The sequence below is a fragment of the Lissotriton helveticus genome, chromosome 7 (genome assembly GCF_964261635.1).
Source record: "Lissotriton helveticus chromosome 7, aLisHel1.1, whole genome shotgun sequence".
In the NCBI taxonomy this organism is placed as follows: Eukaryota; Metazoa; Chordata; class Amphibia; order Caudata; family Salamandridae; genus Lissotriton; species Lissotriton helveticus.
In genome coordinates, this window is record NC_136068.1 from 54,835,850 (window position 1) to 54,852,434 (window position 16,585).

The 16,585-nt window shown below is 43.4% G+C and overlaps 1 protein-coding gene across 1 annotated transcript in view; it reads left to right on the top strand.

Annotated features, from left to right (window-relative positions):
* The window catches only part of LOC144768022 (alpha-2-macroglobulin-like protein 1), a 409,313-nt gene that overhangs the window by 298,697 nt on the left and 94,031 nt on the right, over positions 1–16,585 (top strand). The window contains exon 26 of the mRNA XM_078651420.1: positions 9,791–9,947. Within this exon, the coding sequence (XP_078507546.1) occupies positions 9,791–9,947 (157 nt within the window). The remainder of the gene's footprint in view (positions 1–9,790; positions 9,948–16,585) is intronic.

The window sequence follows — 16,585 nt, forward strand, 5'->3', positions numbered from 1 at the left end:
ATGTATGTCAAGCCAACAATGTCTAATGTATGTCACGTAAGCATCTGCAATTTGTCCTAGTATTTCAGCAGTCATGACTGATGGGGAAGTGACAACTCAATGAGCTGGGCCCATGCAGCAGAGTATCTGCAAAAATGTTACAAAATACAAAGATGTTTTAAACAACTGAAAACCAACCAGAGGCTAATCACTACAACAAATTCTGGGGGTTCAGTGCAAACTGACTAGTTTAAAGAGAAGGTGTCAGTGCCCAGATAACAGGGTTGTTGATGCTCCAGTGGTCTGTGATGGGGAGGTTGGGGTTTCAGATACAGTTTAAGGGTGAACTGTTCACAATCCGTGTGTTGTAAATTTTACTTTAGTGAAGAGACCTTGTCTGGGATAGTTTTGAGCTGCATGTTGTGTTTTTCCCAGTGGTTGTGACCCAAGGGGGAATAAGCTGACAGGCAATCCCTTGTGAGAATGCTGTGTGCTGGGTTTCCCTCTGCAGGGTGAACTGCAGTGGTGGTGCAGGTCTTTGGCCCTTTGCCTGACCTGTGTCAGCTGATGCTTTAGGTGATTCTACACACACTATGTCCCTCCCCGAATGGATACAGAAGCTGACAAGCTCTGTATTCTGGGTGGGGACTGTTGACAGAGAGCGGAGTCTTCAGACACGCTCAGGTGTTATAGTTAAACCCTACTGCTGTGACGGGGCCATACAACGATTACCAAGTGGAATGTATGGCTGGTATTTCAAAAATGATTTCATGAAAACACTATAGCAGAGTGACATATATCTTCTGGTCCTGACGAATGCCAATAAACTTTATCAGGTCTTTCCTGGCAGAAACATGTTTACCACATAAGATATGGTAGTTACATTACCCCCTGTCTGCTCATTTTTAACTCTATCCAATGGGGGCACCAGAATTATGGGCCATTTTCGTCCACCACGAGATAGTTTTAACTACACTTTTCCTTATTTTTGCACTCTGGCCCTCACTCCCATATATCTACATTGCTTGTCTTAACAACATAACACCTCCACTCCTCTCCTTTGCTTTTTGTGGAGTTGTAGCCCACACTGGGGACGTTATTGTTCCAGTGTGAGGAGGGAACCCTATGATGAAGCATGTCACCTTCCGGTCAGTATTCTCGTCCTAACAGCATAGCTCTTTTTTGCCTTGTCACATCAGACCGCCTTTAGGTCTCTCTCTCTCTCTGTTTCATTTAAACTCATACCACCAAGACATACATAGTGTGTGTTAGTATAGACATTGGAGCAGTATGTTATTGGGTGGATTAATGCTCCTGTAAGAGTTTGTTTATATGTTTTAGGTAATTAACATGGCGTCCTGCAGGACATTATGTTTTACGAATTATTACTTCACTTTCTAGGTGTTTGATGTGTGATTCTGTGAGCAAATGGCTACCGCATAAGCTGCTGAAAGCCTCGTGGGCAAGTAAAATTAATGGAGATGTCACGCTACTGAACCAATGAACTGTTCTATTCCTAGAATAAGGATTTGGCCATTTAGTCAATTAGGAGCACCGTTAATAACTATTTCCACCATTGTTATTTCACAGGACAGTATTATCTTGGTATTCTACCCCTCCCCCTTTACCCATAGCTCCCTTCTTCCATTTTTCTGTTTTGTATTCCAGGGTCCTCCTTTCAGAGTTTGGGGGTTTCTTATGCTTCATATGTCATGATGGTCCTTTAATTCATCTTTTTTTAGCCACCAACTTTCTTGCATGATGTGGCTTATTGGGCTATGCTTAAAATGGGAAAACTTAATCTGTATGTCCCAGCTTTATAGCCAACTTAACTTTACATGCAAGGATTTTTAAGCCCATAATGAAAACAAACATACATACTGCCCTCAGGTCTGGCTTATGAATAAAAATGACTCTTCAGTCGTTGGTGATTTTAGTCATTGAGTAAGTCATACCACATCTGCTCAGTTATTCATCCTTGCACTCATGTATCCATTTTTCCACCTACTTACTGGATGTACGTCAGTACAACGCAATCATTTTGATCGCTGTACTTTACAACGCAGTTTTCACAACATAAGTCGTTATAACGACTTGCGTTGGAGGGCGCTGGATTGAGGATTAATTTAATTTTCTATTCCAACTCCAGCCCACGTAACAGTAGGGAAGGTGTTGGAATAGAAAATCAAACTATTCCTTAACCAAGAGCGCCATCCAGCGCAAGTCGTAGTAATGACTTGCGTTCTAATGGCTGCGTGGTAAAGGTCGTGCGGTGTAAACACCGCGTTGTAAACGAAGTTTCCCCTACTTACTCATTCATACATTCACTCACTTACACAACCACAATTCAACTCATGCGTAAACACATTAATAAAAGCTAGATGAGTTAAAAGAATAAAAATGGTGCACATATGCCTGAAATCACAAATAAAAGTAAACATAGTAACTGGTGGCTGTCTTGCAATGGTATTGCATGTCGCGTATCATTGTTTTAATGTTCCAGCATGGCTGCCACATTTAGAACCAACATGCTGGCTGTCTTGGAGTGTACAACAACGATACACTATGGACAATACCACAGAGTATTTTCATGGTCACCTGGCTTAAAGGCAGTGGCCACATGAGATGTGCGCAATGCAGATGAAACGTGCCGCAAGCACGTGGTCGATTAACACTGTCTGAGGAGCTGAACTATGTTCTAAAAATGACAATAGAAAGAGAAGGAAAGGAAATAAATTAAAGGGGACCTGTACGAGGAGAAAATGAAAAACTAACTGACTGTCCCTCTAGCCCTGACACTGAAGCACACTCGTTTGCAGGCAGATGTGCCCATGTGATCAGACAAATGCATTCACCCTCAGGGCAAGAGAGCCAATGGCTCAAGTATGTTGACCCTTCACCCCCTGCCATTTGTCATCATGGATTGAAGTGTAATGTAAATGAAGCTCTTACAGACCAATGGCAGAAGAGGGCTGACCCAAAAGCTCCATTTTATATCTACATACATTTATACATATATATCTATGTATGTGTTTTTAATGAATTATTTTGATAACAAGATCCTGACAGACAACTAGGCCTGTCAGATATTCCAAAGGTATTATAGCAATAAGTATTGCTGTGCAATTTGTCAAAGGGTGTAATGAACCCGAAAGTCCTTGCCTACAATGGAAGTCTGGGACCATAACCAACTCAGGCCTACTGTATTGAGCATAAGGTTCCCCAGAAGGCAACCATCTGGCATACCGTCATAAAATTCAAATGTATGCAAAATCACATTTGGCAAACCAAAATACTATCTCTCATAAGAACACATAACAAGGATAATGAAAGGACCACTCCCTTGTTAAAGGCCTTCGGCTTGGGCCTTTAACGTTGGAGCGGATCTTTAATGGCCGGTAGAGCCTGCTAGGTTGGACTTTAAGGCTATATTAAAACATCGGAATGTTGAGAGCTCCGTTGAAGACAATGGAGTAGCTACGGGGTTCTAATGGCTGGTAGAAGGCCAGAGCAGCAACATATAACTGCTTGGCCTCATGGAGCCTGTGGGGATTTCAACCCCCTCTGGCTCTGTGAGATCTTTGCTTTTGCAAATTAGAACATTCTGTCGTCTAGGGAAGGAATGTTCTATTAGCCTTAGCGACCTCCTTAGCAAGTTCTACCGACCATTAAAGGGATGCTCCCTGGTTAAAGGATTTTGCCTTTGGCTCCGGCATTTAATGCTGGAGCGGGTCTTCAATGGCCTGTAGGGCCCACTACGTCGGGCTCTAATGCTATCTTAAAACATCTGAATGTTGAGAGCTCTGTTGAAGAAAATGGAGTAGCTCTGGGCTTATAAGGCTGGTATAAGTGTCTGGCTCCACAATTCCAATGTTTTTCTTTTTGGTTTTTCCTTTTAAATGTAGGACCTTCCACCCTTAGTGGGTGGAATACTCTAGTAGCCTTATAGCCCTTCTGCCTCGAGCAATACCAGTTGTTAATGTCCCACTCCCTCATTATAGGCCTGAGCCGCACTTGGGTTCAGAGCCTTTAACAAATGGTGTAGCGTGTAGCCCTTGGCAGAGGGCTATAAGGCTATAATAGCTATCTGTAGGTTTTCATACAGAGCAATACAATTTCCACCCCTAAATGCCTAAAGGAGGAGGTTTCCCAGGCCCTAAGGACAGAGATATCCTAGATCAAAAGTGAAAGGATTGGCCGAAAACAGAACTTCTGATTTATCAGAATTAAGCTTGAGGCAGCTCCATCACATCCATTTTGCTACAGCAGTCAGGCTCCCCTCAAAGTGCTCCTGTAGTGTACTGTCAGCTAGCTGGAAAGAGAGTAGCAGTTGGGCGTCATCTGCATAAGATATAATATTAAATGCCCTGGGCTCAACCTCCTCAATGAGGAGGGCCATATAGATAATCAATAAACAATGGGAGAGCACCAATGCTTGATTCCAGCAACAGGGAGCATAAGCACATTTTAGGTAAATAATTTGCTGATATGATTATTTAACAGTGGAGCTGCTCTCTTTAATATCCACAGGCGGTTTGGGTCTTAAGAAGACCCAGAGCCGTCCATCAAAATGCTGGCTTCTGATTCGGCAAGTGAAACTACTACTAAATACAGCAAGGCCTACTCCCACCTGAGTGAGTGTCAGTGAGCTTGAAGGGTTGGTGGGGTAACTTCCCCTTTACAAGGCACGGCATGAATATCATTGACCCTCTTTTGGAAATGCCCCACCAACATGTCCACTAAAGCTTGCGAAGGATGGATTTTCTGTTGACTGGCGGTAGAGGAGAAGAAAGATTTAACAATTCAACAATCTTAAAGGTTTCCCTGGATACATTTTTTGATTGGGCTATTATTCCAGCGAAAGATTCCACTTTGTTTTTGTTGGGTTTTTTTTAACCAGCTTCCGGGAATCTTTCATGCAGCCTTAATATCAATTTATCCATGGGGAGATCATGTTTTCTCCATTTCCTCTCCAATCTTTTACAGGCCAGGAGGTGTGGGGAGTACAGGCGGATGAAGATTGTCTCCTCTTCACCTCCTCCTCATCGGTTGGACTACGGGAATGCCCTTTACTTGGGCATCCCACAGAAGCTTCTGAGGAGATTACAGGTTGTACAGAATGATGCGGCCAGGTTAATTTTCAGTCTCCCTAGGTGTACGCGAGCCACCCCCCTACTTCACAAACTGCACTGGCTGCCTATTGAACAGCGTGTGCAATTTAAGAGCTTGTGTATAGCCCACAAGGCTATGTATGGGGATGCACCAAAATACATAAAAGATAGAGTGCAAAAGTACGTGCCTGGCCGGATGCTACGTTCTTCGGAGGCTTGTAGGCTAGTCTCTTCTAGGTACAACTTCATGACTAAAGGGGGCAAAGCGTTCTCGGTCCTCCATCCACGGATCTGGAGCGATTTACCGGAGCCTGCACAAGGAACGTCCCTACTCCATTTAGAAAGCTGTTAAAAACACATTTGTTCAGAGTGACATTGACATCTGTCTAATGCTCCGTCCCTGCAGACATGCAGTGAACTGCTCCATCTCTGAAGCGTTTAGAGACCAGTGGTGATTTGCGCTATATAAAAATAAAATAACTTAACATAACCTGCTAGTTATTGGAGCAATGTCATCAAAGGCCTGAATGAGGCAGTAATTAACACGGTTAGCATCAGCCACCATATCGCCCGCCACATGGCTCTGGGAGAAAAACTGTAAATGAGTGCCGATCCCAAACAATCCGCACAGATACAACAACGTCGAAAAACTATAGCAAACTTCAAGAGCGAGTGGGAAAAAAAGGACTCAGTAAGCAAAAACACTGACAGCGGAGCCTCCTAGCTAACAGCACCTTACCCAATTTTTCTACTCTATAGATGATGACCCCACTATATTGGGTGGGAGCTGTGTGCACACTGTTTGGTACCCACCGTCACAGTACTTGTTCTCAACCGGGACTTTTAAAAAAGAAGCAAAGGTGCACCACCCAAAGCACTTTATCAACACGAACAAATCAATTGTCCATATCCTACCGGTTTGCTGACTCGTCCCGCAGTGCCTGCCTGTACTGCAATACTTGCGCCCTGGCTGCTATTTACATGCCATTCAGTTTAACAACTATTGAGTTGTTCTGAAATGGGACGCCCGCCTTGTCCGGATTAGTTTTAGATATTTTTCGCCGACGTTCTCATATTGAACTACGTTTGAATCTGGCTGAATTAGACGTCATTAAACGAATTAGACATGCCCCTGCTGGTTATTATTTGTTGCCTAGATATATACAGTGCAGCGCTCCTTTCACAATACCTCACTGGACGGGGAACTGCTCTCAGAAGGAACCCCTTCTTTCAACAAGTAAATGAAGGGGCTTGACTCCATCCTATTCTAGTGCCCTGAAGAAGTCCTGTATAAGGACGAAACGCGTTGGCTGTTCGTTGTATTGAATGCTGTGTTTTATCCGTAATGGAAATGAAATAAAAATAAAGAAAGAAAAAAGAAAATACTAAAGAATTCTGTTTTCTGGATATGGACAATTGATTTGTTTGTGTTGATAACGTGCTTTGGGTGGTGCACCTTTGCTTCTTTTGTAAATGGGGAAAAAAGGATTTAACCTAAGTGCCCTTGAGATCTTTTTTGAAGGTACCATGGCATGTGGTCAAACAGAGGGTTGGAGAGAGGGAGTTCCAAATGTAGGTGTCCTGCTTCAGAAAAATGACTGTTTCATTTATCACTCTAATTTGAAGTTGAGGGGGCTCAATGAGAAGGCACTGAGCATTTTTAAACCACGTTTTGCAACTGAAATGTTACATTTATCAGTTAGGTATGTGGGTGAAGAGGAGGGCAATGCCGTGTGTGTTGTGCAGGCAGCCAATGAGTTAGGAAATATTCCAACAAGGAATAGTTACCTCCTGAGACCAATGGGGCTCTATTTGCCCTGCCCTAGCACCTGTGTCCTATCTAGGTTGTGGTTATGATGTTCAGAAGCAACAGAAAACCACCTCATCTGCAGACTCTTACATCTGCCTTCTAGTGCACATATGGAGCATTGCACTGGCAGATGAATTAACAATAACTTGTGTTTCCTAGGTTTGAAGTTGAAGTTAATGGCACAAAGGTGATTCTTTGCAAAGTTTGGGGCATATTTACAAGGGCATTGCGCCACAGGAACACCACTTTTAATGACGGTACTGGGGCAAAATTCCCTGCTCCATATTTATAAGGTGTTGTTAAGCCACTTAACGGTGCTTAACGCCATCTTGTAAATATGTAAGGGCGGGCAATGGGTGTTGCTCTAGGCGTTCTACTGCAACACCCATTGGTTTGTGATGCTGCCCCCTATTTACAAGGGGCACCTGTTAAATTAAGAGACAAACAAATGGTAACGTTCAGTGTATGTGAACAAGGAGCGGTATAGAGTGGATCACCGCTGAGGTAGATTGAAGAGTGTACCTTTATGAAAGTGTGCTTGCATGAAGTCTATAGGGCTGAATCATGGCACCTGAAGAGAACAGTAAGACCATTATAACAACATTGATGATATTGTTTACAGTCCAAATCAGAGACACCACTGCGTATGTAGTAGAAAAAAAGTCATTTCTTTACGTCGTCACTTGAGATACATTCACAGCAAAGCCTCTAGTTGCTGTTACGCAAAGCCTTTCCACATGCAATTAGCCCGCTCTACTGTTGGTTGCTCTGTGTTGGAGAGTGCAATTGTCAGCTTGTCAGAAAGCTTGAGCCCTGTACACGTACTAGATTGAATGAGGCATGCTAATCAACAGGTATCTACATGGTCCCAAAATGTCAATAACTTAAAAAAAGTAAGGTATGGTGGGTCAATCAGCGAGCCTGTGGCAATTTCCTGGTAAAGGACAGGGTACATGTGCAAGCCACCTTGTAATTGCGTGCGTACAACAAATGTGCAGTTGTCATCTGGAAGGGGCGGACATTGTGGAATGAGCATAGTTATTGGTCAGCCAGTTCTTCATGCTGGAGAGACTGTGGTTGTCAGTAGGGTGCTCGTTGCCTAGGAAGCCATAAGTCATGCGCGGCAGGGAACCCTTTGAGGCTAATTTGTCCTTATTAGACGGCTATGCGTTGAAACCCATGGCCTTGAATAGGGAATTTGAGGACTTTGGAGAGAGCTTTGAGGCAGAATGAATGTCCTCATGGTTTGGATTGCTCCTAGCTCTGCACTGTCTTCTAGGTGTTGGCTTCTTTAGGTTGTTGTGGTGATTTAGTTGTGTTTTATATGAGTACTGAAGTTGTTTTGCAATTGTGATATCATTGCTGAAGGCCTGGATATTGGACTCAGCATAAAGGCAGAGTGAGTCTCATAGGATATCCTGAAGATTTGTGGATGATGGTGCTTAGCCTGCCCTTTCTCTGAAACTCCGGAACAGTAAGCCTTTATCAATGCCTAGATTTTTGAGAAAAGGATAGGCTATGCCAAAACTATTGTATTTGTAAATTAGATATTTTTTATTCATTTAAATATTCACTATAACACAGACCTATCCACAGTGCAGCAGAGCAGGTTATAAGTAACTGTGAACTTGAGCAGATACAGAAGAAAACTAGCAGGGGTGAGCATCGTGTATACCTGTCACACTGAACTATGAGCAGATGCAAGAAACGATAGTCAATCCGTGAAGTATTGCATGAATAGATGGGCTTTAAGTCTTTCCTGAAAGCAAGATGGTTAGGGTTTAGTCTTAGGTGCTCCAAAGTAGAGGTCCACAATCTAGGAGCTAGAGATGAGAATGTGGATTTTGTATTTTGTTTTTCTTGGTTTTGGTGATTTTAAGAATTAGGCGATCTCTGCCTCTCATTTTTCATTGACCACCCATTAGATTAAGTTTATTGTTCAAAAAGGAAGGAAGAGCTGTGTGAATTGCTTCATGTGTGATGGATGCAAACCTGAAATCAAATCATGGTCCAGGAGGTAACCAGCGAAGGTACTTTATGATGAGGGAGATATGTTCAACTTTTTTCACTCTTGCAACTAGCCGAGCCGCCGTGTTGTTGTATTGCTTGTAGGGTTGCAATGGTAGATTGTAGAAGACCTGCTCAAATGACATTTCAGTCTCTAGATGGGTAAGAACTAGGGGATCTATGGAAGATAAGAAGTATGTGGATGGAAGGCATAAGTTTTAGTTTTCTGAGCAGGTGGAGTTTATATGATAGCAATTTGGTTAGCTTGGCGGCATGGTTCTTTAGGGCGAGGTTCTTATCCAAGGTGTATCTAAGTGTCTTTGCATGTGAAACCAGGGTTGGGAAGATGCCTAAGAAATTAAGAACAGTTATCCAGTTCTGGGCAAGAGAGCGTTTTCAGTCCCAAAAAGGAATTTGGGCTTTAGTGGGTTCTGTTTCAGTAAGAATAATTGTATCCAGTTTGCTAGATTTCAGAAGAAGGACTTTAGCGTTCGTATGTTTGATGGCTCAGACATGTGGTGATAAAGCTGGGTGCCCTCAGTAGATTGATGAGTGCTATACTTGCAGTTGTGACATTTCTAAGCACTGTAAATATCAAGTGTTCCAATCCCCCAATGGAATAGTACTCACATTGCTACCCTTGTAAGTATCAAAGGCATAATCTGCCTCAATGGATTTTAAACTGGTGACGTGGGACTCGCAGCCGCAGATATTAGCTACGCATGTTTAACTCCCTGAGTTGTCAGGCTCGTCATGTTAGAGGTGTTCGAACAATATGGAAATCCTCTACCCTAGAGTTTTAGGCCAGAAATAAGAGGCATTATATTTGTCTACCTTTCCCTTCTTTTGTAGTCACACTTGCCATCTGTCTGTCTCACCACAGGTTAACAGTTTTGGTGATGAAGGTTTTCAGCCAGTTGAAGAATTACATCTTCGTCGAGGAAAAGAAGATTGAAGAATCCCTGAAATGGATGGAAAAGCACCAAAACCCCAATGGAAGCTTTCAGAGTGTGGGGAAGATCTTCAACAATCAGCTGAAGGTTGGTGGGTTCCACCATTCTTGTGGGCATGGTCATGTTTTGGCTCTAGGCGGCATTGTCAGGAGCTTTTGCGAGGCCTGGGGCAATACAGCAGGGTTTTTGGCTAGATGACCAAGGAACCTATTTCTAGGCATCAAACAATTTAATAAAGGGAAAGAGAAAACATGGTATCTGGGGACATCAAGTGGTGTGGGCACATAAGCTTTGGCTGTAGGCTTTGCTGAAACAGGGCAGACACTGAAAAGTGTATGGGTTGGGCCCCTCCCAACGCCTCCTCAAGGGGCATCCCAAACATCAGAACAGCAGAATACCAGACCTGGGGGGGAGGGAGCACACTGCCTCTCATCCCAGCACAGTTCACCCTATTGCATCCTGGTAAATGTAGTACGCTTACTTTCAAAGTTGCTGTAGTCTTTCACCAAAGTTGGTGCAGGTAGTGCTGTTATCTCTAGACACGTGTCTCTGGGTTTTGCCGATCATCAGTAGGGAGCAAAAAGTAATAAGGAGCAGAAAACAAGTTAGCAGGGGTTGCTGAAATGGTGCCCAAGTCTTTACAGGTCACAGTACCTCTCCACAGGCACACAGGTGCATCCCAGGAGAGACTACAGCAACTTTGAAAGTAAGCGTACTGCATTTACCAGGATGCAATGGGGTGAACTGTGCTGGGATGAGAGGCAGTGTGCTCCCTCCCCCATGTGTTCAAAAGGCTCCCTTGAGCCAACAAGCTGACGAGCTTCCTGGGAGGCACCTGTGTGCCTGTGGAGAGGTACTGTGACCTGTGAAGACTTGGGCACCATTTCAGCAACCCCTGATGACTTTTCTCTGGTCCTTACTACTTTTTGCTCTCTACTGATGATGGGCTAAACCCAGAAACATGTGTATAGAGGTAACAGCACTACCTGCACCAACTTTGGTGAACGACTACAGCAACTTTGAAAGTAAGCGTACTGCATTTACCAGGATGCAATTGGGTGATTGTGCTGGGATGAGAGGCAGTGTGCACCCTCCTCCCCAGAATACCAGACCTGTTCTAAGTTCTTCTTGACACTAAGACACCATGCTGCTCTCTATGTTACATCCCAGTCAAACAAGAGCACTCCTTGAAACAGACTTCGCCTTAATGTGTTATGGAGATCAAGGAAGCATATCCTGGAAGTAGTAGAACCTGGAGATCGTGCTAGATGAGTACAAGCAGTATTTGTGTCTGTTTAAGAAGTAGAGCCAAGTAGGAGCATGCCCGGCACAAATAATATTTGTGGCAGTGCCATTTTGCATTTGATGAACCCACCAGGACCAATAGAAAATGCAGGCTGCACATATCTGGTTACACAGAGAATGTTGTTTAAGGAACATTTAACATACCAGTGCATATTAGGTGCACTTCTCCGTGCCCTTCCTCAACTTTCAGTCCAAACAAACCATTGTTCATTTCTTCCTTTTTATACTACAGTTCATAAACTCATAACCTCTCTTCCTATATGATGCCTTTATTGGACAACTGGAGGCAGCATATACTTTGCTGTTATGGGAACTGAGGCAACCCCTTCTGTGCTTTAAATCACCCATAGACTCTCACCTTTTTGACCTACACTTTAGTTCCTTTTGGTTCACAAGCCTCTTGTCGCCATAGCAATCCTTGGACTTTCTCTGTCTCTGCAATCGTTCCTTTCACTTCCTCACTGGACAACACCACCTTTTCAGAGATCCTATCCACACTATATACCGCCTTTGAACTAGGAGTTCTAAACCAATTTCATCTGAAACTGTGAACATCTTGTATTTTGTTTTTTGCAAGAAGCCTGCACTCTTGTGAGAACTTCTCCAAGCACTTTACATTCCACCTGTCTTGTCCTCTTCAACACCACATCAAAAATGACCACAAGCCCAGTGCCTTCTGAGTGACCCAAAGGCGTTCACATATGTGCAATACCTTACTGTGCATTACATTCTTCAGTCCAATTGGATGTGAGCTGTACCTATTATCTCATTATAGGCACTAGTGCCCAGTAAGGCCTGAGACACCCAAAGAAAAAAGGACTTGCACCACGGTGTGAGACTCGCTAAAGGAGTGAGGCTGTACACCGACATGTGGGGCTTGCACCAAATGAATGAGGCTTTGTTTCAAAAAGTGACACAAGCATCCTATAATAGAGCATGATCTCCAAGCAGACTATATATATAGTACGCATACAGAGCGACTGAAGTTCACCAGTTATAGTTATCTCTGGTAACTAGAACTCGTGCCCTAAGGTAACTATATTCCAGGTCCCTGCCATGCACAGTTTACTTATCAATAATTTCATTGCAAATTTTGCAGTGATATTATCAATGATGTCATAGATGAAGGCATGAGTGATGTAATATTTGATGTAATTAGGAGTAACAGTTACTTTAGGGCACGAGTTATAGTTACCAGAAATACGGTAGCGGCTGGCAGGGAATGAGGGTGGTGAGGCGAGGGAGGAGGGTGGTGGGGGCACAAAATAAGAAAAATTAAAAACCACCTACCTCTTCTGCTGGCCGTGAGTCCTGGAATCAGGAAGCACCCAGGCTCCCCATAACCAATGACAACGCCGCTGCAATGCAGCCTTGTGATTGGCTCCCCTAAGCCAATCACAAACCAATCACAACTCTTCAATGCAGCGAAGTGATTTGTCTGAGAATCATGGATCGGTGCTCAGATAGGGACTGGGGGCCTGGGCATGTTCTCCACCAGGCTGTGTAATGCAGTCTGGTGGGGAACATGCAAAATGAGCTGCTCCCTGTGAGAGGCCTCACACCCCCTTGATGCTGGCGCCTCGCACTCCTCCTGGGCCACAAGAGCAGCCCCTCCCGTCCATTGAAATTCTGTATGAGGCTGATTGCCACTTACAGAATGACAATGGGCCAGTCAGGAGTGTGGCAGCATGAGGAGGCCTCCTCCTTGCTCAGGATACAGCAGGACATTCTGTTAGAAAAAAAAGTAAAACGCCCAAGCTGCAACATGAGAGAACACTTCTTTTAAAGCAGCATGAAAAACAAGTCAATAAAAAGAACGGGTTATTTCAATATTAGATTCAACAAAGCCATGGTTGCTGCTTTTTTATTTTACGGAACTAGCAACCATCGACAAAGCCAATAGTCCTGGTTTGTTGTTGGTGTAATGATACTTGCTGTATTATATATCTGGATGCAATGACAGAGACAACATAATACAAGTCAGGCACAACACTATGCTAAGCGCAGATTTTTAGCCTAGGTGTTTTAAACTGCGCTCTTAATTACATCCAACACCCCCTTTGAAGAGACCCCCCAGTTTTTTGACACCACTTAACCGCATGCGTGCGGGCGGAATTCCGCCCGTACGCGGCGATTTGCGAAAGCGCATTTTACGTGACGAGCTGGGCTCGTCATCAGCGTAGCAGGAGGCTACCTCATGACGAGCCCAGCTCGTCATCAGCGTAGAAGGGGTTAAAGCCCTGGAAACGCCACCATGTTACAGTCAACTCACATCCTGGCACTGTGCATAATGTGTGACTCATGACTTCTACGTTTTCAGTCTACCTATGTGCAGGAGTATAGTGAACCCTCCCCTCCCCCCACCCCCTCACCCCTTGCTGTAGTTCGTTCTTGATAGGCCTCTTCTGTTTGCAACTCTGCAGACAAAGGCTCAGCTCATGTGAAAAGGTGGGTGAGTAAATAAGTGAAGGACTGTCTGAATGGCTGGATGGATTACTGAAAGGATGAATGGATGAATGAAAGGGGGAATGGATAGATAATGAAAGAAAGGATGGATGAGCGAATGAGTGGAAGTATGGATGAGAGAAAAGGTAAATAGATGGGTGGAAGGGTGGAAGGGTGGATGGATGGGTAAAAGGGTGGATGGGTGTGTGACTGGATGGATGAGTGAAAGGGCAGCTGATGAGCGAGTAAATTGGTGGATGGGTGTGTGAAAGGATGGATGGATGGATGAATGAAAGGGTAGATGATGGGCAAGTAAATGGGTGGATGGATGAATTGATAAATGAAATGGTGAATGGATGGATGAGTGAAAGGGTGGATGTAAGGATTGATGAGTGAGTGAAAGGGGGTTTTATGGACAAAAGGATGGATAGATGGGTGAAGTGAAAGATGAGATTAATAATTCAAGCATTCCAACCATTATAATACCTTAATTGCGTCCCAATTACTTTAAGGAAGACAACAGGAAGTACCTACCCTCCACCCACCCACCGGTAAAAAAATGGTGGGGAGCCACGGCCAACTGCCGGTTAGGTCAAGGGAGCCACAGGTCAAAAAAGTTTGGGAACCACTGGTTTAGCTTATGGTAACGCGTTTTTAGTCAAATGAGAATCTATAAATGCCACTTTAGTACATACTTGTGTATTAGCCATGAATTGCCATCTACATTGCGCCAGGTAAAGCTGATGTTTCTGAGGATCTCGAACAAATTTGTCTTGTGGAGCCAAACTAGTTCCAGGCATAGCCAGGTAGCTAGGTTAACTAACAAATTAAAGTTAACTGTGGGACTGGGAAGTGATGAAGACCCGCCTGGGTCTGAATTAAAACATGCACTATAAGGTGGAGCATTTATTTCTTGAGCACAAGTTTAATGGTCTTGTTTAACTATAAGGTTCTTTCTTGTCTAGCAATATCTAAATCCTCCTGAATCTTAGAAATGCGTTGTGCAAGTGTCTCAATGAGATGAAGCTCCATTTTTTGGGCCATTATTAGCTGAGAAGTTCAAGACTTAAAAGGATACATTTAGTGGCTTATAATTAGGGATGTGCAAAATTCACAACATTTGCTTTGGTTTAATTATGTAAAATATTGGAAAATGACACAAAATTATGTGAAAGTATGCAAAGGTAGATCCCTCATTCAGAGCTATATTTAGCACACAATAGTTTAAATTGTCAAAAAGTATACGCGGCACTAGCAACGGTTGCTAGCATTCTTGTCGTTTGTGCGGGTCTCAAGCACTCACAGTAACATTTTGCCATGAACGATGTATAATACGCAATGTGGCATACTTTCAGAAATTATGCAAATTACGCTGCGTCATTTCAATTTCGCCTGGGTCTAATTCTGATACTAGCACCCAAGATCCCACTGTTGGAGAGTTACATGGCTCTGAGTGATGGAGCCCATGCTCTTGATTTTTGTTAAATAGGGATAAGGGCGGGAGAAACTCTGGATGCGTCTGAGATGGTTCAATCCCAACACTTCATGTATTGGTAATTCTTCAGACAGCATTCTACTTGCACATATCCTCCCAGCATCACAAGGATGAAGGAGATAGTTATTACAAAGTGGAAACATCTCCAGCCGCCACCTCTTCTTCAGTCTAGGACTTATCAAGTTCTTAGAAGGGAAGTGCTGTTAAGGGGCCAAGAGTACTGATAAACCTCTGGCAACCTGGAGAGCATGAGGGCTGGCAAGAGGATGAAATGAGGTGTGGAAGCAATGAAGCCAGCTCAATATTACAGGAGGGGGTACATGAAGAAGACTCCGCGAGGTAGGTTCAGTGCATAACCGGTTCATTAGAGAGCCGTTGCAGGAGCAAAAGCCAAACAAAAGAGAGATTTGCAAAAGGAAACAACAAAGGACAAGGAGCAACCGGTGGGCGAGACTACGAGTCGCAGAGCCGCGCAACTAAGAAGTTGTGAGGCAACTGACTACTGTTTCTGATAGTCCTTAAATCCCCCTGGAAGGTCCTGTTTTCCCTCTGAGCTGCACCTGATTAGTGTCTTCGGGGCATATGTATGAAATCTCTATTATGGACTCACAAAATGCTATGTATATAGGAATCGCATTAATAATTGTGATTCCTACATATTCCTTAATTGCGATTCGCAAATTGCGATTCCAAATTAAGGAATACCTTCCCATTCATTCCTACAAGCCTAGAGGCCCATAGGAATGAATGGGAAGACATTCACAATTTGCGAGTACCCATTAGGTACTCGCAAATTGCGAATGCAATTTCAAGGGTGCAAGGGTGTCAAAAGGACACCCTGTAGCACCCTGAAATATGTATGTGTGCACATGTGGCGTGTATGTGCGCTACATGGCACTTTAAAAAATGCAAAAAAGAAACATGAAGTTTGTGGTAATTTGCGATTTCTTAAGCCAAAATCGCACAACTTGGGTGCATCCTATATTGCATTTAAGGAATCACAATTTGTTTGCAAACGGGCCAATTCTGAGAATCGGTCCGTTTGTGAACGGGAATAGGGCTTGATACATATGCCCCTTTGTGATCTTGACCTGAAGCACTGCATAATATGTTGTGCCACAGTAGCCCCTGCCAGTACTCCGCTCATTGCAGATAACTATTTTAAAGTAGATCGTTATTTACTACGTTTCACACAAAAACTGCTGTTGTAACTACTTGTGCAGTTATTACAGAACTATTATTTAACATCATTTGGTTATGAATGCATCATGTAGTAATACAGTATACACTGTTAGAAGAACATAACTCTTGTTTTAATATTAAACAGCGATAAACTTATCACAGATAAAGTTTGTTTTGAAACACAGACATTTTAAGAACGATAATTCCTGCTGTAATCCACTGTAAAAAAAATTATACACACAAACCCACTATCTGAGTAGCATATGAGAACCATCACAACATAAAGCATACACCACAA